Source organism: Podarcis melisellensis (assembly GCF_964234715.1).
Source record: "Podarcis melisellensis genome assembly, chromosome: 3".
NCBI lineage: Eukaryota > Metazoa > Chordata > Lepidosauria > Squamata > Lacertidae > Podarcis > Podarcis melisellensis.
In genome coordinates, this window is record NC_138530.1 from 30,588,266 (window position 1) to 30,614,313 (window position 26,048).

Below are 26,048 nucleotides of genomic sequence, written 5' to 3' on the forward strand. Positions count from 1 at the left end.
CTAAAAGGAGCTATCCATATGTGGTGCATAGGATGGATCTGTTCCTTGATTCTGGTCAGGATTGCAGAAGACCCCAATATGAGGTTGAGCTGGTCCATCCCAGTCCTTCTACTGGACTAACAGGCTAGAGGGCACTCTAGGAAGCAAAATGATTTTGCTGTATGGAGCTGGAGACCACACACTTGTCCAGAGTTTGTGGGCTGTTCAAAGCTCCAAGACTTGGTGTCTGTTGCTTCTGAGGGTGCTGGTGCCAAGAAGCAGACCACCATCTGGCCATTGTCAGTCCCTCCTGAATGTCTAGGGTTTTTTTCTGCAAAGTTTTTCTCCAGCCACTCCTGCCTTGCATGAACGGCAAGTTCATCTCTCACTGCCCCATTTTGCTTTCTGCCTTTGTCTCTATGGCCTGTCTCAGAGCTGCTTGATATAGATGCTGCATTTTTTCACCTTTTGAGAACATGTAGAGTCATGTCTCAAAAAGGGGTCAGTTGTAATATCAGAACCTACAAACAAAAGTATGGAATGCATGAACTGTAAAGAAGAGCCTTGCAAGATGCAAGTTTCTGACTGTTCTGACAGAAAGAAAGGAGCCTGACTGAACTCACATTTGTTTACATCCTTCTATGCTATGTATTTGGAATCAAATCACTGTTTTGAAGCTTGAGAATCCTACAATATGATGATACTTTCGTTTCAAATGGGACCTGCAGCCCAAAAGTTAGAGCCTGATGTGTTGCATATACTCAATCCTCATTGAGATGTGTGGGGGGTTTGGGGGGGCGGAATTAGAGCTTATCCCCAAAAGATTCTTTTTACTTCTACAAACTTTCCCAAGCTGTGGAGAAGTAAGGTAATTTCAGACTCAGGTCTTATGATAAAGGTAAAGGTAAAGGTAAAGGTACCCCTGCCCGTACGGGCCAGTCTTGACAGACTCTGGGGTTGTGCGCCCATCTCACTTAAGAGGCCAGGGGCCAGCGCTGTCCGGAGACACTTCCGGGTCACGTGGCCAGCGTGACAAAGCTGCATCTGGTGAGCCAGCGCAGCACACGGAAACGCCGTTTACCTTCCCGCCAGTAAGCGGTCCCTATTTATCTACTTGCACCTGGGGGTGCTTTCGAACTGTTAGGTTGGCAGGCGCTGGGAACGAGCAACGGGAGCGCACCCCGCTGCGGGGATAGGGGTTCCTTAAATGGGTCACGTGCATGTATTCAGTTACTTATCGTAAGTCAGCCCTTCTGTTCATTAGGCTAACTCCCTCTTGTGTGAGTGTGCAGCCATTTTGGCTACCTAAGCAACAGCACCCACAATCTGAACATCAGAAACAGAGGGAATGAAAGCAGTTCATTGTTTCCAAATAGACGTGTTTATTTTTCTGAATGACCTGTTTACGTTAAAAAGTATTGCCAGGCGCAGAAATTGATTTCCTTCTTCATATCTTTCAACTGCTTTGTAGGAGCTTATCTGTAGAAGTGCTAGTTGTGGAGCTCTCAAATGACTTGCAAAATGCCGTCTTAAACCAATGTGCAGCACAGCCACTGGAAGAGAAAGAGAGAACATAACTGTTAGAACTTACTTAGGGCATCTGTTTGGACATGTTCAAAGCTTCACCAAAGTTTTCTATGGTTCCATCTTGGTAGAGCAGCTGCTGCTGCTGCATCATGGGATCTAAGAGTCTGCAAACAAGAGTCAGTAGTCCTGATTCTGAAGGGAACCATTTTGGCTGTACCACTTAATCTGTGGAAAGGTCATTGCTCAGGGACAAAGCCGATGAATACTCACTGGTGGCCATCGAGACTGGTGGTGATGTGTAAGGCAGGGAGACAGCAGGTGGAGTAAGAGCAAATGACAAGCACAGCAAACTAATTCTGGTTTTCACCCTGTCTTCCTCCCTACTGAGTTCTGTAATGGCAAAACTCAGACTAAGGAAGAAGAAGCTGACACCCAGTGCCAGCCCCTAGACCAGTGCCAGATTTACGTATAAGCTAAACAAGCTATAGCTTAGGGCCCCACTCTCTTGGGGGGCCCCCAAAAAATTAAAGGAAAAAACCTGGATGTAGATTTTCAAAATATAAGATAAAAAACAAATAAAATAAAACCTACATAAAACAACAGTGTTTTGTGTTGTGTAGGCTCCTATGATGTAAGTAATGGACCCTGCCTGCTAGCCTGCTCCCTAAAATTACCATATAGCATATATTCAACACAAAAAACAATGACAATTTGTTGTTGACAAAGGACAGCTAGACATATAAAGGGCCCCATTACCTTCAGTATCTTAGGGCCTCAAAAAACCTTACTCCAGCCCTGCCCTAGACTGATTTTAAGTAAGAAGGCAGGCAGAAGTGGGCTGGCTACAGACAAACTGAGGTGGGGGGGCATTTCCCCATTTGCCCCGATGAATCAGCCTCCATTAGAACACAATGCTTTGCATACAGAAGGGCCCAAGTTCAATCCCTAGGATCTCCAGGTAGGGCAGGTAAATCCCTCTGTCCAAAACCCTGGGGAAACTGCCATCAGTCAATGGAGACAACATTGAGCTAGATGGAACAGGTCTGGTTTGATATATGGGAACTTCTTATGTTCCTATGATCATCTGAGCAGTTGAGTCCATATTGGGAGGCATGTAACAGGCCTCATTGGTACCTAGAGACCCATGTGATTCAGCCTCCTGCCAGTGTAGCTTAGATCTTTTCCACAATTCCCCCAAGCTTCATGTTACTCACTTGAAGTGCATGGTGCGCATGCCCTGCCACACCAGATGCACGGCACTTGGAAGGGTCACCCAAAGCCTCATTCTACATTTTTCTGGCCAGAATCAACCTTCTGCACACCCGCAGACCCAGGAAATTACAGGAACGGGGTGGCAGTGGCAGTGAGGGTCCAAAATAGATTAGCAAGCCTGGAAATTTCTGAGCTACAGAACAGTGACAGTTGCTGGCATTTCACCTAGGGTGAATAATCCCACTAGATTGGGAGCTGGGTAGGAGACATATCGCATGAAAACACATCAAATTTCTTGCTGGCTGACAGAAGAAAAGGTAGGTCAGAGTCTGCTTCCCAAATGCCATTAAATAAAACTGAATGCTCCTAACATCTCTGATGCATGTGGCTTTCATTATAGTTTCACAGCAAGGTTCCTTTCTCTGACTACAGCAGGCCCTGACATCTTTTGTATTCTAGCCAAAATAAGGGGGGGAAAGAATCATCACTCATAACATCTAGATCATTGCTAAGACCTATCAGGTCACTTATTTTCACCTCATTCTGGGCAAGAACTGCTTCCCACATGCACGTTTTCAGTTGTTTTGTCTCATTCCCTTTGAAGGTGGATAACAAAGATGAACACAGAGTGATCATAACAGAAATATATTTATATCCTGCTCCCTATGTGACAAAATGGATTGCTGTCCATATATAGCCTACGTTTTCCTGATGAATTTGACAATACCAGCTCTGACAGCATTATTGTTTTTGGCTTTAAAAACTCGGTGCCCAATTCTAGCCATTTTTGCTCAGAAGAAAGCAGAAATTCATGCTGAAGCTTATGAAGGCCTCCAGTTTTGGGTTTTGTCAGCTGCTGAAGCCAGAGAATCCCATTCCAGACTCTCATCGCTTTTGCTGCGACCATTGCTCACCTACTCATCCTTGTTTACAGCACCTGACTTGTATAATAATAATAATAATAATAATAATAATAATAATAATAATTTATACCCTGCCCTCCCCAGCCAAGACCGGGCACAGAGCGGCTAACAACCAATAATAAAAACAAGTTGATTAAAATACAACTTTAAAAAAAGATTAAATTACAACATTAAAACATTAAAATGCAGCTTCTTCACAGGAAGAGAAAGGAAAAAAGAAAGAGGGGGAGGGAATAAAATTGATTCTAAGCCAAAGGCCAGGCGGAACAACTCTATCTTACAGGCCCTGCGGAAAGAAATCAGATCCCGCAGGGCCCTGGTCTCATGAGACAGAGCATTCCACCAGGCCGGAGCCAGAGTTGAAAAGGCCCTGGCTCTGGTTGAGGCTAATCTAACTTCCTTAGGGCCCGGGACATCTAGGGTGTTGCTATTTATGGACCTTAAGGTCCTTCGTGGAGCATACCGGGAGAGGCGGTCCGTAGGTATGAGGGTCCTAGGCCAGTACAGGTGTGGGCAACCTGCAGCCTTTGACCTCATTTCAAGCCAGGAAAGAGGGAACTGGAGAGAGAAAGGAGTGTAGGAGATGGAGAAGCTGGAACAGATCAAGCAATGGAAGGATAAGAGGAGAAAACTCTTGCAAACAATCAGTTCTGGGCTCTGGCAAGGATGTCCCAACTCTGGCAGCCCGTTGGGTAGAAAGGAAAAGGGAGAGACAAAAAAACGGAAGAAAATAGTTGTTCTGTCCATTTATGGTTTGGGGCCTGCCCACCAATTACATGAAGCCCGGGCAAATTATCCCCAAGGGAATGCAGAAGAAGATTCCCTATCTTTGAGCTAGCAGATGGAGCCGACCAGTACAGCCCCAACTTTGCCAGGTGGGTGGGACAGACCCCCTGTCAATCACCTGACTTCATGTAACCCATCCACTTTCAAAGGGATTGGTGTGACTGCCAATCAGCTGGTGGGTTGTTACAATGATCTCCACTGAAGGTGCACTCCCAGCTCCAATCAGCTGGCTGGTGGTGGAAGTGTCCCTTCAATGAGGCTTGCTTCATTAGTACAAAGTATATGAATGTGTGCTGTTAGCGCCTGTCAGTTGAGTGGCAATGAGAGCACACATTGCTCCCAAAGCAGAAAGCAGATGAATGCATGCTTAAAAGGGCTAGAACTTGGCTCTTTATTGCCACCTTGATCTTACTATCTACTGGGGCTAAAGACTACCCAGGATCCTACCTCATGCATCCAAATATATTCCAGTCAGTGAATTATAATGTGTGAGCTTGTCCACTAAGATGTGCTCTCCATCTTAACATGCCGAGCTGTGGTTTTAACAGGTATCCTAACTGCATCAGTACTACTAGAAATAATAATAAACAGGTGTGATTTAAAAGCAGTGGTGCTTTTATTCGGGCATCTTATTACCACCAATCTGTCATAATGCAACTGTGCAGAAGCTTAATTCAATCATCATTACCTCAGCCAGAGAGAGCTGGACAACTCCGTGCTTATCCTTGTCTAGCATCTGAAACATTTCTGAGTGGCAAAAAAAGAGCAGGTGTTATAGTTAAACAGTAGCATTTGGTACATGAGAAATACAAAACCTGGGGATGGGGCATAATTCTGAGAACCTGGCTTCTTCAAATCAGGTTACTTCAGTGCAAAGGGTTTGCTTTGTCCCAGATCCCAGACTGAATCTCTACTATCCTCAGGTAGTAGAGAAAATGTCCTCCCTGAAACCCTGGAGGTCCACTGCCAGTCAGTGTAGACAACACTAAGCTAGATGGGCCAGTGGTCTGGTATCAGACATCTTCCTATGGTGTTGGTGACTTTAAAGGGTTGACTTAGTACTTACTTCCAGCTGTGGTGGTATATAAGCGACTGCTCAGCTTCCAAAGACTGGTTTTTTTGTGTTTTTTAAAAAGTATTTTAAATACTTATAAAATGGCAAAACAGCAAAGGCATGAAAGTTGGAAGAATTGAGCTGCTGGTCACTGGGGATGTCACAGATAGCATCCAGCAGATGCCTATGGATTCTCACAGTCACATTGCCTATTCCATTCACAATGGAGCACCTGCACTATCTTGAATGAAAATGAGATTGGAAAAGTGGTTTCCCTGTAGCAGAAACACTAGATGGGGCATGGAGAGGAATGCAATTAAGATCTGGTCATTGTATATTCTTGTGCAATCCTTGTCTGGAAAGCATCTAAACTGGCATATTTGGGCAGCTACACCATTCTCTGCATAGCAAGATGGCAGTCACACACTGGGTGAGGTTTGCAAATCAATCCCTTTGGCAGATCCTATTAGACCTTGTGGGGGATAGAATGTCTTCTGCATCTGAGTCCCTGTATTTGTTTTGTCAAAAGCAGAGTCTGACAAGCTTTGGGATCTTACACTAGCTTGGGAGTAGTTGGTTACTTATCTAATTTGGCAAATTACAGACATTTTGGTCCCTTTTTTCCTTGACACACAGTTGTTTGTGCTCAGGTTAAAAATAGAGATAGCTCTTTTGCTTGTTAGAGAAAAGCCGGGGTGGCGGTAAGGGAGACATTCCAGAGTATTTTCTATCACTCTACCTCCTTTTACTTCAGGAAGACTTACTGAAGAGAGTCTCTAGGCGAATCATGCAGGCCACGAAGCCATCAAAGTCAATGGTCATCTTGCTGCCAGCATAACGGAGAGCTATACTGTGCTGGATTTTGTTGTTAAGAGTGAAGCCTATGTGGAAAGGAAAGCCAGGCATGAGTAACACAATGTTTGGTGTCGATCTACACCGCTGTTTCATTGCACCTGTTTGGTGCGGTTTATAGTACTTCTGCTATGGGGCAGCTATATAAATTAAGTAGGTAAATAAATGTGGCAGAAGCAAAATTTCACTTGGGGAAGGAACTGAAATATTTTCCTTAAAGCTTGCATTTGTTTCATTCTGGATTGTTTTATACAATGTTTAGATGTGTTGTAAACCGCTTTGAGATCTTTTTCTTTAAAATATAAAGCAGTATAGAGATGAAATGAATAACAACAAACAACAACAAAACAGCTACAGACAGACAGTGATGAAGTATTATTAGCAATTCCATCCTGGCAGGTTTGTTGGTCTATTATTATGTTTTCCTTTCCAGTCCCCATTGTTCTCAAGACCTAACACTCCCTCATAATGTTTTCTAAAATGACACATTTTAATGCCAATTCACGGGAATTCCCTTGACCTATATTCAGAAGAGAAGCACCTAATTAGTGAAGCCTTAATGCACTCCTGGGGTTCCAGCCAAACGAAATCCATTGCAGGGAGTCAGTTTCGTGCACAGGATATACTTCCTATCCATTTCCTAAAGCTTCATTTAAGCCGAGGCTGAAGTCACAGTTTGCTGGCCAGAATGGAGGAACACATTTGCTGGAAAGTCAGCAATTCCCCATATTGTGGCGATAATCTGCCCCCCCCCCAAGACCAGATGATCCCCATCCACCCACTATAGAAACAACAAAGATCCTTGTGGCACTTTAAAGATTAATAGATGCTTTGTAGCATAAGCTTTTGTAGACTACAGTCCACTTTATCAAATGCTTGAAATATTATCCTCAGTTTGCAGAGGGTATTGTGAGGGGAGAAGGGAGGATTGGAGCCAAGTGAAGCTGATGCATATGACCTGCATGAGAAGAGACACTGGTCCCACTATGGGCCATGGGAGGGTGCCCCAGTTGTCACATGAAATATGGAATGTTCCTCTCCAAGGGCCCAGGGAGAAGTACAACCTTGGAGAGGGTGATCTGATGCCTCCTTCTCACCCCTGCAGAAACCACTGCAGTCTTTGCGCTGGCAATGTTGTGGCTGGGAAAAGAGGGTGGAGGAAGAAACAGCTGGACATAAAAAAAGGTAGAGACAGCTATGCCGCTGTTTAGATAGGCCACGCAATGGTTCACATTTTCATATGTCCTCAGGGACTTAAATGAGAGGTGCCCATAGAGATCAATAGAGAAAAAATTTAACGTAGCTGGGATTGGCACCTGCATGTCTTCTCCCCCTTCCAAAAACCAAGAAACGGAGGGGAAATATCCCAAGTGGGGTCCAATGAGGGCTGAGCATGCGCAGGGTGCATAGAAAGGTGACCAATGGCTGGAGAGAGAATCAAGGAAAAGAATGGGGGTGGAATAGAGTGTCAGGAGTGCCAAACAGAAGCATTCCATGTGGCAACATTTTGTTGCAAGGCCCTAATTCCTGAAAGTTTCCCTGTAATATAGACTCGCCGTCACCAGCACGCTGTCCGCCATCTCTGTCGAAGCACAGCTGCATGAGTCTGCTGCTGGGGATGTTCTGAGTCATATTCTCAATTCAAGCAGGGTAATTATGAGGCCCAACAAGCCCAGTCTGTGCCTCATATGAATGGGCATCTAAGAACATGTCCCAGAATCATTTGCAATACACTTGAGCTCTATGGCAGATGTAAAAGATTCCTTGACATGGAGGATTGGGTACCTTAGAGGTCACACAAAAGACCACTGGCACACAGTAGGGATGGACAAATCAGTCAGTTTCAATTTTTCTGTTTCCCATCTTAAATTTATTTCTCCAAATTCCCCTATTTGAGTCTTTAAAAAAACAAAATCATGGAAATGCATGTTAATGCAAATTTCTCCGCATATACACCTACTTGCAGAGTCGTAGTATGTGGGGCAGGGGGGTGGCCCCAGGCACACATTTTTGAGGGAGAGCAATCAGGGGGGCCCACGACATGCACAGTGCCCTGGCAGCTGAGGAACAGTGGCAGGTGGGTTGGACTAGTGGACAGGTAGATGGACGCAATGGGCAAGGAGGCTGAGGTGCACCCACACCTCAGCTGCCCAGCCCACCAGGGGGTGGAAAACTTGCCCCACCCTGGGTGCTACTACATTCTTGTACATAGTTTTGACTAATACAGTGGACACTTGGGTTGCGAACGTGATCCATGCGGGATGCACATTCGCAATCCGCAGCGGTGTGTCTGCGCACGCGCAGGTTGTGATTTGGCGCTTCTGTGTATGCACAAAGCACAATTTAGCGCTTCGGTGCATGTGTGACCGCCAAAACACGGAAGTAACCCATTCCGGTACTTCCAGGTTTCGGCGGTCCGTAACCCGAAAAAACACAACCTGAAGCGTCTGTAATCCAAGGTATGACTGTATACACATTTTTGCAAGCAATTTCCCCTAATATAATACACCTTTCTATGTTGTTTTCATTAAGGTATGCATATTTACGCACATTTCCGCTGAAAATATGCATTTTGTACCCAGTGATTGGTTCGATGACTGCATTGCAAAATTCAGAGAAGTGCAAAGTTCACAGGAGAACTGTTTTCTGCACCATATAATGATTCAAGAAATGCACATTAGGTGGCTTCTTGTTCCAATTCAAAAAAAAGTTGGATTTCTCCCGCATCGCTACATTTTGGATACTGACCTGCTTCCGTGAGAGCATTTCTCATTTCATGTGCATCTATGGTCCCGGAAAAGTCAGTATCCACTTTCTTATAGATTTCCTAAGCCAAAGAAATAGGGAAGGCTGTTGGTTGTCGTTTTAGGCTAATTTTAGAAGACCTATCAGTTTGGCTAGGATATTCACTGCTGCTCACGCCTGGCAAGGGAGCCTCCTCTCTCTGAAAGCGTTAATGACTGAAGGAGAGGGAGGAATTCAATTAACTAATGGCAAGCTGTGTGCCCTGGGAAATGGCTCCCACAGGGCTGGCAACTTGCCCACCCACATGGCAAACGGGCCTTTGAGAAATAACCCCCTTCCTCTGGCAAAGGCTGTAATATAAAACTCTATTGAGATTAATACTTTAAAAGAACAACAGACAGTTCTCGGTGCCAAATGGCTTCTTATCCAGCTCTAGCTGTGTAATTAGAAGCTATTCTGGCCTGTAACTCAGTAGGAAGTTCTGCCACAGTTGTTCTTTCACACTTTCATCCACTACTGCAAAAGTAATCAAAATGTTGAGTACCGGGGGCCCGATAGGAAATATAGTTGCATATAAGTAGCATAATTTTCATGTCATTTTCATGTGTGTGGCAGGTGCCAAACTAACAGTGGGAAGACATTTAGCATTCTCCCATCCTACTCTCAATTATTAAGGATGTGAGGAATTAGGCCCAAGGCCTAATTGAGTCCAGTATCCTCTTCTCAGAGTGACCAATCAGAGGCCTAGGGGAAGGAAGTGTGCATTTCGAACCCAGAGGCAACAGCATTTCCCTTACTTTTGTTGGCCAGCAACTGGTTTTCAGAGGCAATCTGCCTCTGACAAGTGAGGTAGCCTGCAGACACAGAGAACCAGGCAGGGGGCCTTCTCGGTAGTGGCACCTGTCCTGTGGAATGCCTTCCCATCAAGGAGATATGTAACTATACAGTCTTTAGAAGACACTTGAAGGCAGCCCTGTATAGGGAGGTTTTTGTTATGTTTTATATATGTTGGAAGCCGCTCAAAGTGGCTGGGGCAAGTCAGTCAGATGGGCAGGGTACAAATAAAATTATTAATATTATTGTTATTCCCATGACTCCCAGCTTCCATTAAAAAAAAGAAACCGGGTCACATGACTGTAGTTCATTAAGGGTGCTAAACTCACACAGCTACAATTCCCAGCATCTTTAAAAAAACTACAATTCCCAAGATACCCCATGAATCCTTAGTCATGTTTTAAATGTATAGTGCGGATGTGACCTTTAGCTTTTTAGCGTTTGTAGAACCCGAGATACAAGGCAAAATGTACAGAGCCGATTCTTCTCACTCTTTACGAAAAACTAGCCTGCTCTATGCTTTTAGTGTTTTTCATTTTTCACATAAAAACACCCATAAAAATGCCAGTGGATGCCCATGCTAGTAGCTTAATTAGGGAGGAGGCATTTAAAAATATGGGTAGCTGTCCATGGGTAAAAGGTAAAGGGACCCTGACCATTAGGTCCAGTCGTGACCGACTCTGGGGTTGCGGCGCTCATCTAACTTTATTGGCCAAGGGAGCCGGCGTACAGTTTCCGGGTCATGTGGCCAGTATGACTAAGCCACTTCTGGCGAGCCAGAGCAGCGCACGGAAACACAATTTACCTTCCCGCCGGAGCGGTACCTATTTATCTACTTGCACTGGCATGCTTTCGAACTGCTAGGTGGGCAGGAGCTGGGACCGAACAACGGGAGCTCACCTCGTTGCAGGGATTCGAACCGCCGACCTTCTGATCAGCAAGTCCTAGGCTCTGTGGTTTAACCCACAGCACCACCCACATCCTTAGCTGTCCATGGGATACAAGACTATTTCCTACCCTTGGGACCATTACATGTACATTCCATACTTCCCCCCCCCAAACCCCCCAACAACTGTATTTCTGGCATTCAGGGCTCAATTTCTCATCCATTTATGGATCAAAGAGAAAGAATACATTTAGAAAAGAGCTGTTTTACCAGATATTTCTGAATCTTCATCCAAAGTATCTTGAATTCCAAAAGATCCAACGTACCAGTTCCATGGTTCTGCAGAAAGTTAAGGTCTAATCTGTGGAAGCAAATAACTCTTTCCCCCCACCTCTCTTAGCCAGTAAGGACTTCTGGCCTAGATAAAAATGAATGACTCATTAAAATGTGCCACTTTACCTGATGCATGAACCTGCACTTTCAACCCACCCAGAGGAGGCACACCTGCTGTTTTCGGTTTGCTTAGATAAGGGTATGATGAAGATTCCTGTGCTCTCTTTTACAGAGTGATTTATTATATTTTTGTAGGGCCACATAGACCATGCTTTGGACTACAAGAAGTAGCCACCTGCTTGAAGTCCTTTTTAGGAAATACTTTTGTTTTAAAAACCTGCACACATTTCAAGCAGCCTAAGTTCTATTTGCTACAATTCTGCTGCATTCTTCCTTTAGAAAGAACACAATGACTTATCAGCAACTCCTCTGCAACTCCTCCTGTTATCTCATCAAAGCACAGATAAGGACCACACCTTCTTAACTTTAACATTGCCACAATATCAGGTGCTCCCAGAATATTTACTGCTGAAATACAAATTGGGCTCAGAGGCGGATTATAGGGAGTGTGACCGGTTCAGCTGAGAGGGCACCGCAGGGGGTACCACAACAATGATGGACAACTGAAGGTGGGGTTGGACACCAAATTTTGGCACCACACAAGGCACCGCTGAAATTTTAAAGTCCAAGTCCTCCACTGTTAGGCTGTGATTATATGCACACTTACCCGTGAGTAAGACATTTATTTATTTATATTTAACAATATATTTATATGCCACTTAATTGTCAAGACCTCCAAGTGGTTTGTATGAAATAGACATTTAAAATACTGATTAAATCAACATCCCAAAAAATAAATAAATCAAAATGTAAGTAAAACCACAGATGAGGAAGCTGTGGCCCTTCAGATGCTGTTCAACTCCCAACTCTCTTTCTGCCTAATTCTGTTTGCTGGGGCTGATGGGAGTTGGAGACTAACTATATCCGATGGGCCAGACTTTCTCCACCCCAAAACACATAATAAAATAAACCTGCACATTAAAATGCCTGTCAAAATTCTGCATCTACTCAGACTTGCTTAAATAAAAAAAAGTTTTGCAGGTGCTGAAAACAAGATAGCGACCTGCAGGGAGTTCCAGAGCTTTTGTGCTGTCACACTGAGAGATCAATTCCTTGCAAGTACAAAATGAACATGATATGGCACTTGTAAAAAGGTGCCAGTTCTGCATGTATGCTTATTTATGAGTCAGCTTGCACAGGAGCAGGCTACATAGGTACAATCCAGACCCCAGTGATTGCAGCAAAGCTGAGTTGCATCTGGTATCCGTGACCTTCTAGACAGAAGTGGCAGGTCTGTCCCAAGCACCTCAGCTCTCTTTTCCCTTTTTGCTGAAAGAAATTGCGTTGAACGATCTGGCATAATAAGCAAAACATTGTGTCCAGTTCTGGCATCACAGAAGCCAGCTAATGACCCATTGCCTCTTAGAACCATCATTAGAGCAAAGAACTGACCTCACAGCCATCTTGCTAAAAGCAGGCTTCTGCCTCACGTCACTATGAGCGAAGGGAGGCTGGCAGCAGAGGTAAGTGATGAAGCACTCCATTACTCCAGAGAAATGTTTCTTAAGTCTACAACTCTTTAATTGCGCAAAGAACTTTGTGGTCCCCGTGCTCATTCTCACAACCTAGCCATGAAGCTAGTTTTCTCTGTTTAGAGATGAGGTATCCATACAATGGGATGGGGGTGGCACCGTGGGTTAAACCACAGAACCTAGGACTTGCTGATCAGAAGGTTGGCGGTTCAAATCCTTGCAACGGGGTGAGCTCCTGTTGCTTGGTCCCTGCTCCTGCCAACCTAGCAGTTCGAAAGCACATAAAAGTCCAAGTAGATAAATAGGTACCGCTGCGGCGGGAAGGTAAACGGCGTTTCCGTGCGCTGCTCTGGTTCCCCAGAAGTGGCTTAGTCATGCTGGCCACATGACCCGGAAGCTGTACGCCGGCTCCCTAGGCCAATAAAGTAAGATGAGCACCACAACCCCAGAGTCGGTCACGACTGGACCTAATGGTCAGGGGTCTCTTTACCTTTACCTTTATCCATACAACTGCCCATGGTCCTTCTTACCCACAAGGCAGTTCTGCTAGGGGCATGATCTGATCACAGTGGCCAGAGGGTTATAATGTACATCAAACAGAGATAGGGAGGGGAGTCAGAGACAGTGGAAGAGCAGATAAAGTGAGGCCAGGGTGCCTGAGGAAAGATTTTATTTGTTTCTTGAATTACTGTTTCCAAATGTAGAGAAAATGTACAAGAAAAGCATGTTTGACTTTGGTGTGTACAGTCACCCCATTATTTGCTCTAGTGAGAGGTACTTGTGTTGTTCCAGAGAAGACCACAAGCGACAAAGAAATGTGTTTTCAAACCAGAGGGCAAAAGGTCCCCCACCATCTTAACCACTTTCAGTAGTTATTAAAATCCACTCTCTGTCTCTGGCATGAAAGAAATTTAAAGAGAGATTTGAAAGTGGAGAGAGTTCATGCCTAGATGAACAGATAATGGGAGATATGCAGGCAGAACAGAATGAAATGAAGGCCAGAGAAAAATATGAAGGAGAAGACAATAGGCTGTTTGTGCAGAGTGTAAGGAGTGAGAAGGGATTGAGGAGGGGAAGGGCTTGACAAAAGGAGAGTCTGAGGCTTGGTCTCCACAGGCATTGACTGATGTAGTAGAAACCCTAGTGCAGAATAAACCATACCACTTGAGGCTGTAGGTGGAGGTTACCTATTTCTGAATGAGAAAACTCCCTGGGGGGACCCCTTGGTGACCCTATGCTAATGCAAGAATCCTCATCTTTGGAGGGTCAGGCTAGGGATTCAGAGTAGGAGAGGGAACTGCCTTCAGAGTCAGAGCCTGATGCTTATACCATCCTGGAAGCCCTAACACAAGAGGATTCCATGGTAGAAGAGGAGTTTGGATTTGATATCCCGCTTTATCACTACCCGAAAGAGTCTCAAAGCGGCTAACATTCTCCTTTCCCTTCCTCCACCACAACAAACACTCTGTGAGGTGAGTGGGGCTGAGCGACTTCAGAGAAGTGTGACTAGCCCAAGGTCACCCAGCAGCTGCATGTGGAGGAGCAGAGACGCGAACCCGGTTCCCCGGATTACAAGCCCACCACTCTTAACCACTACACCACACTGGCTCTCTGGCTGAAGAAGGTCACACTGCGCACCTCTGACTCTGAGAACTCATACTCAGAAGCTCAATTTGCCCCTCACTCTATGAGAGTGATGACTGTAAAATAGGCTGGGCCCCTTGAGTGAGGAGGCTCCTTTCACTGAAGGTGGAGCTAGAGTAGCAGCTCCTCTTTAAACCTCATTTTGAGCCTGAAATAGGCAACAACATTCAAGTTCTGATCTTATGGACTCTCCAGCCTGAACTAGATATGGCACCACTAAATTCTGGCCTCATCTTGCCTCACCGAAATCTAAACCAGGTGTGGGAAACTTTGGGGTTCAGAAACATCTGGAAGACTAGTGGTTCACCACACCTGACCTCAGTGGTGTGCAGTCAGTGGACTTGAGGAACTAGGCTAGTCCCCTAAATTTTCCTGGTAAATTAAGAGTTTTTAAGTATTAAACCCTAGCGCCTTCTTCACAAAGCCCAGGAAGCTTCTGTCCAGCTTAGGGAGGCTTGATGCTCACGCATGCAACATCAGGAAATCCCGGTGGCAGCCTTCACCCCCACATGCCCTTGCAAGCTGGAACATCTGGCCCTAACTACTCCCCTACGAAAAATTTCACTGCATGCCACTGCCTGACCTAGACCTTACCCCACTTTGCCTCACCTTGTTCTGTGTGCTGAAACCTTAACTTTTGTCTGGGGTCAGAACCCCTGCATTGCAGAGGCTGCCACACGGAATAGAACAGGCCCCTCTCTCTGCCGTGCCAGTTTCCTACTTTGGAGGTTTCTGTGGCATTTGTTTGTTTGTTTTGAGGAAGGAAAGGAGCACTGCTTTTCTCCCATCTGCAACTTGAAGTGGGATGAGTCTATTCTCCTGTCTTTACTCCCTTTCCCCACATTCAGCTGCAAGTGTAGACCAGCACAGAAGAAGACAAATAAAATAGAACAGAGGACTTCAGCCATCATGTAGGTGTGGAGACTGAGATACCAAAGGCTTCTTTCTAAGCGCACGGTTCTGAAGGCCCAGGGGTGCACCTGAGTCCAGTTCGACCATTATTTTCCCTATGCAGACTTTCTGCTGAAGCAGCACAGCTCATCCCTCTAGATTACAGCTTGTCTTCTCTACCAGCCCTGCCTGTGGCTCTCTGCCAGCCACCTGGCTACACAGCTATATTAAATTCATTCTAGCATGTTAAATCATTTGCATTGTTAATTACTCTCCTATGAGAAAAGGGCATGCTGTGAAGATTGGCAGTTCCTCCAGCTTTTATTTCCTCCATATTTGCCGAGCCATGTGGATAGGAGGGGCCGGTTTAACCATTTGGCCCACTCTCCCCACAGCTCTCCAAATCTCATTGTACACCTTCCTTGTGTATAAAAGGAGAGCAACCTATGATCTGATGATCGGACTAGAATCGCAGCCAGGTGGTTCATAACAACACAACCACGGCTAAATCCAGGCAGGGATCGTTGACAAATTCTCATACATCCCAGCAGAACTTAAACACAATACAATGGGAAACCAAGCACGCAACCAGAAACAAAGGGTTAATAACTTTGCTATACTAAGCTGTTTAGATCGACACTCTGCACTTTATGCCTACAGCAAGTGAAGACAGATGTGCCAGGAAAATGAGACACGTTAAGCCCTGCCTTATCTAGTCAAAAGGTTCACAAGGGAAATCCAGTAGAGAAGAGTGACATTTAAAGGATACATCTAAGAGGCTGATCATCTCCCTGCAGGTGTTTATGCTGAATCCATCACTGTTAATGTCTCTTCCTATACAATGAAAAAGGCAAAAAATATGTTAGACAAATATTTATCTGCATTCCCTGGAAACACTAGGGAGTTATCTTTGTGCATGGTTAGCCTTTGCAGTTAAGGAAAAATATGCTAGATCATTTTGAAGACAGCTGAACATCTCACAGAGGGAAGATTCTAGTGCTATTTCACAAGAACATCAGCAGAAAGATGTGATTACAAGGCAAGAGCTGATTCTGTGTCAAATCAGTTCTCTTTGTGGTGCCCCCCCAAAAAAACAACAACTTTCTTTAAAACATTTTCAAAAAGAAAATATAAACATGCACAAACTAATCTAAGCTGGATCAATGCTTCACCTAAATCCACACCACAACCCTGGATTTCGTAGTAGAAATGAACTTAAATAAATGCAAAATTCTCATGAATACTCCGAGGAACTGCAGAAATATGCATTATTATTTTTTTGTATTTCTGGCTTTATTACGCAAAATAATATAGCTATCATTCTGAAAGTTGTATAGCAATCAGTTGCAACAATAACAAGCAATTTAAGAAAAGCATAATGGCAGCTACGGTTAGGAATTATTCAGACTGGTTTTGAATATAATTCTGGATATACGTATTTGAGTGTATATTTGAGTCTCCCCCCACAATTATGAAGCCGTGACTGCAACTTACTCTTTGACACAACTCTGTTCAGAACAGTCTGAAGTTCATCAGCAGTCATTTCACTGTTCTGCAGAAAAGGAGTCAAATCCAAGATTTAACAACTGTGGCAACCAAACCCTTCCCTTCTGGCTAAACCTAGCCTCTATCCTAGATCTAATGTCAAACAAAAACCAAGAGAGACTTCTCTGCCCCAACTCTCCAAATTCAATTTAAATTTATTTTTAGTGGATGATAGCTGTTGGGTGTGTTAGTTAATGATAAAAGGCCAGGGACAAAGGCTCCCACAAGAAGTAAACAGAGCTCAAAGAAGACAAAGGGATGCTCACACTGTTGATAAGGAATGTAACTACACAATGAAGCTGGTGCATAGTATATAGTAGAGATGGTGAACTTGTGGCACTCCAAATGTTGCTGGACTATAAATCCCATCATCTTTGGCCAGTGACCATGCTGTCTGGGGCTGATGGGGGTCAGAATCTAGCAACATCTGGAGGACCCCAAGTTCCGCATCCCTTGTATATAGGGCTGGTAACCCTATTCTCTTCAAATGTCAGAATAGCTCCATAAGCACACTCCCATTCCAGGGAAGGGCTCTCTCTCCCATAGAAGTAAATGGGACAAGGCCCTGGCTTACTGTAGATTGGTATCCACAGTGATGTCCTATATGCACGTTACAGCTACTGGATTCGGAGGGCAGTGTTTAGAATCATGTCTATCAACTGTCTTACTTTAAGCGGGACATCCTGGAATAATAATAATAATATTAATAATTTTATTACTTATACCCTGGGCATCCCCAGCCACTCAGGGCGGCTTTCAACAGGATATTAAAAACACAATAAAACATTAAACATTAAAAACTTTCCTAAACAGGGCTGCCTTCAAATGTCTTCTAAAAGTCAAATAGTTGTTTATTTCCTTGACATCTGTTGGGAGGACATTCCACAGGGCAGGTGCCACTACCAAAAAGGCCCTCTGCCTTTTGCCTGGATTCCAAGATGTCCTGTTTTGGCTCCTGAAAGAGCACAGCCCCAAAAGATGCCTTTTGGGGGGAACCGTGCTATCATGGAAGTCACCTGGGTGCCACAAGAGCACGGCTCTGAAGACATGTGGGTTTGGGGGGGAGGGTCACATTCTTCCGTGAATCACATGACTCGTGCAGGAGCGCGGCCCCAAAAGACCCGCATCCCGATTTTCCTCTGTGGCGCATTGATATGTAGAATAGGTTAAAAAGAAGGCAATTGGGGTCTACAAGGCGCTGTTTCCTCATTGTCCTGTTCTTGAGCAGGAGCATATTAAGTTGCCAGGGGACAGATAAGATCAGACTTCAGGACCTGAGAGAGCTCCAAGTGGCCAATTTGTTCCAATGACGTCTAAAGTTCAAATAAGGCCTTTTGTGCTTCTCAGCCCAGAACACCTCTCTCAGGTCCTTCCTCTTTCCTGGGGAGGGGTATGCTTAAAGCAGTGTTTCCCAACCTTGGGTCTCCAGCTGGTTTTGGACTACAACTCCCATCATCCCTAGCTAGCAATACCATTGGTCAGGGATGGTGGGAATTGTAGTCCGAAAACAGCTGGGGAACCAAGGTTGTGAAACACTGGCTTAAAGGACCAGTTTCCTCTCTGTCAGTTCCCCCATCAAGTGATGGTGCAGGAATAAAAAGACTGAGAAGGAGAAAAGCGGCTCTCCAGGAGTCTACTGCCAACTGTGTTAGTAAAAAGAAGCAGCCAATGCACTGGGAAATCTTTGAAGCATTTGCCTAATTCTGAATATTTATCATAGCACAGAAACCCTCTTACCTCCCCAGAAAGTTTTTGAAACAGGCTCTTGAACTCGCTGTCTATGTCCTTGCCTGCAACATGAGGCTAAAAGAAATCATGAATAATGTTACATTTTACACCGAGGTCTGAGGCTTCCTCCAAAGGGCTCCTGAGTCAAAATAAGCTCTGAAAGGAACAGAAACCTGAGAAGCTGGCTCAGTAAGCGCAGAAACTTAAAAGGTTGCTTTTGCTAAGCGGAAGTCTGTCATCTCTGCTACGTTTGTCAAACATTGTGATTGATCTTAGGCTTTATGGTGCAGAATTTTGCTTCTCCAGAAACGAGTTGTGCAAAGAAGTCAGCGAATTAAGCCTTATGGATGCAAAGAAAGAACTATTTTCTTTAGCGTACAACACTTTCTGGGCTACAGCAAAGAGGTCCTCAGCTTTTGCAGTAATAAGGCTCTGTATCCCAAAGCTGAATCTGTGAATTTGACCCCACTTGATTTGCTTACCTCATATGGATTTGCAGCCACAGTATCACCCATTTCCCTGTGAGGAAAAAATAATAAGAATAAGAATATAATTAAATATCCTGCTCTTCTTATCATAGAAACACTCAGAAATAGCTTACATCAAAAATTTCAGTGTGCTGAATCTTGGTTTAGTCATGCTTAGAATGGGCCCATTAAAATAAATTGCAACCCAATACAATTAAGTAAAATAAAACTACTAAGATAAAAGCTTAAAAATGCCGCAACTTAAAATGATAACAATCTTACAATAGTTTTGTTTGTTTTAAGAACAGTTTAAAACAGTAACACGATCAAACATTAAATCCCTGTTGAAACAGAAATGTTTTTGTGTTTCTCTAAAAAGACAGTAAAGAGATATTCCGATGCATCTCCAGTGGAAGGTTACTCCAGAGGTGCAGTACCACCACTGAGAAGGCCCTGACACTCATGCTTACTTGCCTGATGATCCAAGATGAAGGTATAGAGAGTGGCGGCCCTGAGGCAGACCTTAAAGCCTGAGATTGTCTGTATGGGAGCAGATGAGGGCTAGCCCACATAGCACCCTCCAGACATTGCTGGACTACAACTCCCATCATCCATTATCATTAGACACAGACTCATGGAATTCTAATAATATCTGAAGGGGACCACACTGGATATCCCAGCCTTAAGGTAACCATGCAAGATCCTTTATCTGCTAGGGACAAAATGGTTCATTCACCTTAATACTCCAGAACCAAATTGTGTACACTTGCTTTTGCTGTTTCCATCTGACATGGACTTAACTTCTACCCTGGTCCACAAAAGGAACATGTTCAAACTAATTGTAGATTTGATTGTCATCCAAAGAAAAACATGCTAAATAGGTTCTGGTGAAGGAAAGGGGATTTGAAAAGGAATGGGGAAATCGGTGAGTGGAGGTGTTCTCACCAACACCACTTTTCTTGTAACCTGTTTGTTGTTATGATTGCAAGTTGTTTTAAACTGTTTTTAATGTGGTGTTTAATGCTGTAATCCACCCTGGACTTTATGGTCAAGGGTAGCAAACAAACAAAATGTCTATGCATATAAGTTGAAAGTTTTCTTCACCAAACTCCAAGATCCATCCCAGCTATCTTTTCATTCGTCTTTTATTATATCACTTCAGTCACTATGCCAGCAGAGGTATAATGGAACATGGTTGAATAGTCATTACTCCCTAATGAGAACTTAGAGAGCAAAAAAGGGGGGAGTCATGAGCTATATAAGCCTGATTAGACACCTGATCAAGCCACAGCTTTGATGCACTGAGTGCAAAGGGACAATGCCTTTTGGCACATTGGAGTGAAAGATACATACTGAGCTTTAGCCTGTTTCTCTGTGAAGACTCTAAGGCAGAAGTCTCCATCTTTGAAAGGCTCAAATGTAGAAGGTACAATGAGGTATTCTCCCTGAGCTAGGTGGAAGCGGTTTGAGACTTCACGCAAGTTGACGTATGTGTCGGTGCGAGCGACAGGTCGGTTCGTCAAGAAGAAATCTCTGCTTAGATGAACATCGGTTTGATTTCCCAGCTAGTGAGAACAGTGAGAATGAAAAATCAGGTTAAAACAGCTTGCAAGACATAGGACACAAGAAACAATTCCATCCAAGTGGGAGCATAAACCAGGTAACCTTTCCCCAGTCAACATACTGGGTCTCCTCTCAACTTTTGTCCTGCACATATTCCTTGCTGGACACCAAGGTTCACCTGCTAGGATGTTGTGATGGCCACCAACAGAAAAACAGGATTATTCATTTATTATTTGTTTATGTTATTTATTAAATTTGTATCCGCCCTTCATCTGAAAATCACAGGGTGGTTTACAACATAAAAATACTAAATGAGAACACAAAACGCATAAAACAAACACTAAAACAAACCAATAAATTAGACAAATTATGGAGGAGGTCTATCAATGGCCACTAACTGGGATGACTATATATTGCCTCCAGTTCTAGAGGCATTTAGAGCTCAGAATGTCAGTTACCAGGGAACACAAGGAAGATGCTGCTGCTGTGTTCATGTCCTGCTTATGGGCTTCTCATAGGCATCTGGCTGGCCATTGTGAGAACAGGATACTGAACTAGATAAGTCTCTGATGTGATCCAGCAAGGCATTTACAGCATGTAAAGGCAAAGGTAAAGGGACCCCTGACCATTAGGTCCAGTCGTGATCGACTCTGGGGTTGCGCGCTTATCTCGCTTTATTGCCGAGGGAGCCAGCATACAGCTTCCGGGTCATGTGACTAAGCCGCTTCTGGTGAACCAGAGCAGCACACGGAAATGCCATTTACCTTCCAGCTGGAGTGGTACCTATTTATCTACTTGCACTTTGATGTGCTTTCAAACTGCTAGGTTGGCAGGAGCTGGGACCGAGCAACAGGAGCTCACCCCCTCGCAGGGATTCGAACCACCGACCTTCTGATCGGCAAGTCCTAGGCTCTGTGTTTTAACCCACAGCGCCACCTGCGTCCCTTTACAGCATGAGGCTTCCCCCAAATAATCCTTGGAACTGTTGTTTGTTGAGGGTGCTGGGAATTGTAGCTCTATGAGGGTTAAACTACACCCAGGATTCTTTGAAGGAAGCTGTGTGCTTTAAATACACTTTTCATTTATGGTGTGCACACAGAACAAAGTTAAGTGTTTCAAATAACTGGGTCTGCTGTTTTGAGACAGCCATAACTAGCATGTGGCACACAGTTGCTCTCTAAATGAGATTTAATCTCTGCTTCACCAGTCTCTTGCCATCCTCCTGCCATCTCCGTAATCTTCTTCCTACAACGTTTTCCCTACAAACTGATGAGTTGGCATATTAAGTTTATCAAAAATATGAGGTGCTTTCCACAGAGTGTAGACGTACCTTCAGCTTGTATAAATCTCAAGAAAGCAGCTTTTCCACAGCTCATTTTCTTCTGCACCTTCCACCAAATGCTAATCTACTATCTGAGCTTGCAACACACAAGCATCTTTATATTATAACTGATAATACAAATCTGCTCCAAAGCTCTGCATGAGTTATAAGAGGAAATTGGGTGCCTTAAATTGAACAAAAGCACAAAAGCAAAACAATAAATGTTTAAACAGTGCCTTTGCAGCGTGAGCTTGCATTTCAAAATGTGACTCATTAAGGCAAGGTGGAGTTTGTTTGAAACAGGGTGTACTCCATTGTCTACTGATAGCATATATCTCTTAACTAGAAATGTCAAACAGCAAACATACATTAGCAACTGGAATCAGGTGCAACTTCCCATGCTGGTCTGATGCAGAATTATAGCCTAGAATATCTTTACAATATGCATTGCTGTGACTCTTAGGCATTGTTGTGGAAAGCAACAGCTTAATTTGTTTAGAGCATCTGGGTTCCAGCAGGAGGCTGTCACCTTTCCCTTAACTTGCTCACTTAGCTCTAAGCTTCTCTTCCTGCGATGTGGTTTGTGCAATACAGTAGCAAACTGGAAGTGTGGGGAAGCAATACTACTTCTAAACTCTCTCTCTCTCTCTCTCTCTCTCTCTCTCTCTCTCTCTCTCTCACACACACACACACACACACACACACACACACGTAGCAGCAGCAGCAGCAGCGTGGCATGCATGGTTTTATACAACCACCACTCCAAAAGAAGTTCCTTGCTGGACCAGACCAAATGTCTACCTAGCCTACCATCCTGTTTCTGACAATGGCCAACCAGGTGCCTTCAAGAAACCCACAAGCACAGAAAATAAAAGCAATAGCCCTCTGGCGGGGGGGGGGGTTGCCTCCAGCAACTGGTATCTGGAGGTATACTGACATAGGGAAAATGGCGGCGGGGGGGTTCTATTCAACCACCATGGCTAATAGCCACTGATAGGCCTCCTCCTTTTTTATTTTCTTTGTCTAAACCAGGCATAGGCAAACTCGGCCCTCCAGATGTTTTGGGACTACAACTCCCATCATCCCTAGCTAACAGGACCAGTGGTCAGAAATGATGGGATCTGTAGTCCCAAAACATCTGAAGGGCCGAGTTTGCCTATGCCTGGTCTAAACTCATAGCCATCACTTGCAGCAGTTAAGCATCATAAGTGTGTTTGGGAAGTACTTCTTTTATCCATCCTGGATCTAGGACAAGCCAATTTAATTGAGTGACCTTGACATCTAATATTCTGATAAAATGTGGAAATTCTCTCCCAATCCCTATTTCTGTACCACACGATTTATTTGTTTTTAAACTTTAGTGTTCTTTTCTCCCCCTGCCCCACACCCAGCAAACTTAAATAAATAAATCCTTTATGAGCAATTATTTGGGTTACATATAACCCTCCCCCGTGGTCAGTCCACATATGCTTGAGGTGTGGTGTGCTGAACCAACAAATCTGACATTCAGGAAAGCCTCCTTTCAAAGAAGCAATGTAATGGGAGATGATAACCACATTAAACACCTCTGAACTGCCATCTTAGGACCACTTTCCCCGCAAATAAGCCCTTAAGTTAAAAGTTTTCTTTCCTTCCTTCCAAAAATAGTCAGCATACACCCTTAGAAACCAAATGTCCCTCATATGTCAGCAGGGCAATTGTCAATTTGGGGCACATCAGCCTTCAAGAAGCAGTAGATGATCTTTTTATTTTGGAGAATGCATATTTCCAGCACAGTTTATGTACCTCTTTTGGCACCTGCAAGAGACATATAAAGGGGAAGAGACATAAAGGCCTGGTGAAAGATGGTGGCTCTATATTTTTCACAAGCAGCTGGATGAAAAGTCAACCAAAAGAATATTTAATGGATTTGAACAGCTTGGTCTGTTATGCCTGGTGACCACTCTTTCCTGCACACTCAGCCAAAGATGAACCTTTCTCAGCAATATCTCTGCTCCAACTTAAACATTCCGTCATTTTTGCCTGGTTTGGTAATCTGAGGCCAATGCCAATTTCAGAGCATCTTAAGAGAATTTTTGTTATACAATCTGGCTGTGCACTGCACTAGTCTCCCCCACCAGGGATGGATTCATGTACATCAGCCTGCTTTGGCTTTGCATTCACAAGATTTGAGCCTTCTCAAGGTATTTCACAGCTGAGCTTTCAGGACAGAACTCTGAAGAATCTTGCTGAATGCAGAAAGCTGCTTTATGGCAAGGCATCTATCCAGGTAGCTGAATGCTATTTATTCAGACCAGGAGCAGTATTTCCAACCAGCTACTGCGGGTTGAATCTGGAACCTTGTTTGAGCACAGCATGTGTTCCACCGCTATTTTGTGGCACCACAGAATAAATGCACAGAGAGAAGCAATGCTGTTATTGATCAGCACTCAGGCAGGTGTGGAGAACTGATGGCACACCAGCTGTTGATGGACTCCATCTCCCATTCACCTAGTCACAGGCCATGCTGTCTGAGGTTGATGGAAAGTGGAGCAGGGCAGAAAGTATCAAGGAGCAATGAGTAATATACCTGATAAAGGGAGTAGCCAATACTGAGCAGCCCTTCCCCCATCCGCTTCTGCCTCCTACGGTTCTTCTGCATCAAGCCCACCAGGATGCTGCAACATGGTTCACTCCCACTTCCTGTGTGGTCGTCATCTGGCTCATCCAGCCTAATTTTAAACTGGGGGTTGGTCCAGTATGTTGCTGTAAAGGCAAAGGTAGAAATATATGTAAGAATCGCCAGAGAAATGAGAGAGGGGTTTCTTTGCTGCTAATGCAACCAGGTTGAGCTGCAGGGAATTGACCTTAAGAATGAACTGTACTTTGGCTTCCAGCCTGGCTTTCCCATTATATTTATATATTCTATGCTTCTTTTGCCACCCCTGCCCAAGTATGCTATATATTTATTGCAGTTATAATGAATCAAGCTACTAAGAGACATTCCCTCGGGGGAGCGGTGACCAGCTCAAAGAGACTGCAGTCATTAACACAAACCCGTTATTTATCCTCAGGAGACTGTTACTGGGCCATTTCATATAAGATACAACTCTCAGGTTTGGCTTGAAAATGAATATTTTAAAATTTAAAAACCCAGTTATGAGTTATTCAGTTGCAAGTATATTCAGGCCATTACATTGATGCTTCTGCATGGTCCCATACTACTTTTAAGTACACAATGACTTAAAAGGTACTAAGCTTAATTCTAATGAGTTATGGCCCTTCCCCGTATCTTAGACCAAAATGTTAAGGAAGATGTATCCTATCAATAAAATTATCCCAAAATTGCATCCTGGGTCTCTTTCACTCCCACTTTTTAAGGTGGCCACCTTTCTTTCTCACTTTCTTCTCTAAAACCTCAGCGTCTCTAGAAATAACTGAGACTGAGAAATGACTGGGTTTGACTGGTGACCCAAAAACTCGGAATGACACATACCCTGTGATATAATGAGAACAGACTGCATTCAGACATAACAGCAAACCATAACCTTGTTGTGATAAGAAAACACACCGTGGTGGGGCTTGGGATTGTGCAGCCTTTCCTTCTTCACATATGAGGTGAAACCTTCACTCACAGTTTAAAACAAACCTGTTTCCTGTCTTGTCCACATGGAGAAGATTGTGGTTTGTGCAAACCATTGTTAGGTAACGAAACAGGGTATCAAACCAGGGTATCCCAGTTTCTTTCTTTCTTTCTTTTTTCAATTAATTTTTATTCAAATTTCCAATAACCATTCCATTTATAATTAAACATCCAATTTAACTTATACATTCTTTTAGACTTCCATCAGCCTATCTGACAATTTTCATATTTATCACAACTTCTCACATTTCCTAAATTTATGTTGCACTTTAACAATCCTTATTTTATCTTCTCTTTTAAGCGACATTCCAGTCTATTTTTTCACAGAGCTTCTTGGAATCCAACAAGCGTTATTTCCTGATCACACACATATGAGGTGAAACCTTCACTCACAGTTTAAAACAAACCTGTTTCCTGTCTTGTCCACATGGAGAAGATGGTGGTTTGTGCAAACCATTGTTAGGTAACGAAACAGGGTATCAAACCAGGGTATCCCAGTTTCTTAATTATGGTCTGCACAAATCATTTCCTGCATTTAGACAAA

At 43.9% G+C, this 26,048-nt stretch overlaps 1 protein-coding gene across 1 annotated transcript in view; it reads right to left on the bottom strand.

Moving 5' to 3' along the window:
* Positions 1–1,341: 1,341 nt before the first annotated feature.
* The window catches only part of CAPN8 (calpain 8), a 40,603-nt gene continuing 15,896 nt past the window's right edge, over positions 1,342–26,048 (bottom strand). Inside the window, exons 10-21 of the mRNA XM_081904586.1 lie at positions 24,452–24,627; positions 23,668–23,679; positions 20,352–20,563; positions 19,014–19,050; positions 18,541–18,606; positions 16,753–16,810; positions 16,028–16,092; positions 11,069–11,137; positions 9,082–9,160; positions 6,246–6,362; positions 5,116–5,174; positions 1,342–1,532 (exon numbers count right to left, since the gene is read on the bottom strand). Of these exons, the coding sequence (XP_081760712.1) occupies positions 1,509–1,532; positions 5,116–5,174; positions 6,246–6,362; positions 9,082–9,160; positions 11,069–11,137; positions 16,028–16,092; positions 16,753–16,810; positions 18,541–18,606; positions 19,014–19,050; positions 20,352–20,563; positions 23,668–23,679; positions 24,452–24,627 (974 nt within the window). The 3' untranslated portion in view covers positions 1,342–1,508. The remainder of the gene's footprint in view (positions 1,533–5,115; positions 5,175–6,245; positions 6,363–9,081; positions 9,161–11,068; positions 11,138–16,027; positions 16,093–16,752; positions 16,811–18,540; positions 18,607–19,013; positions 19,051–20,351; positions 20,564–23,667; positions 23,680–24,451; positions 24,628–26,048) is intronic.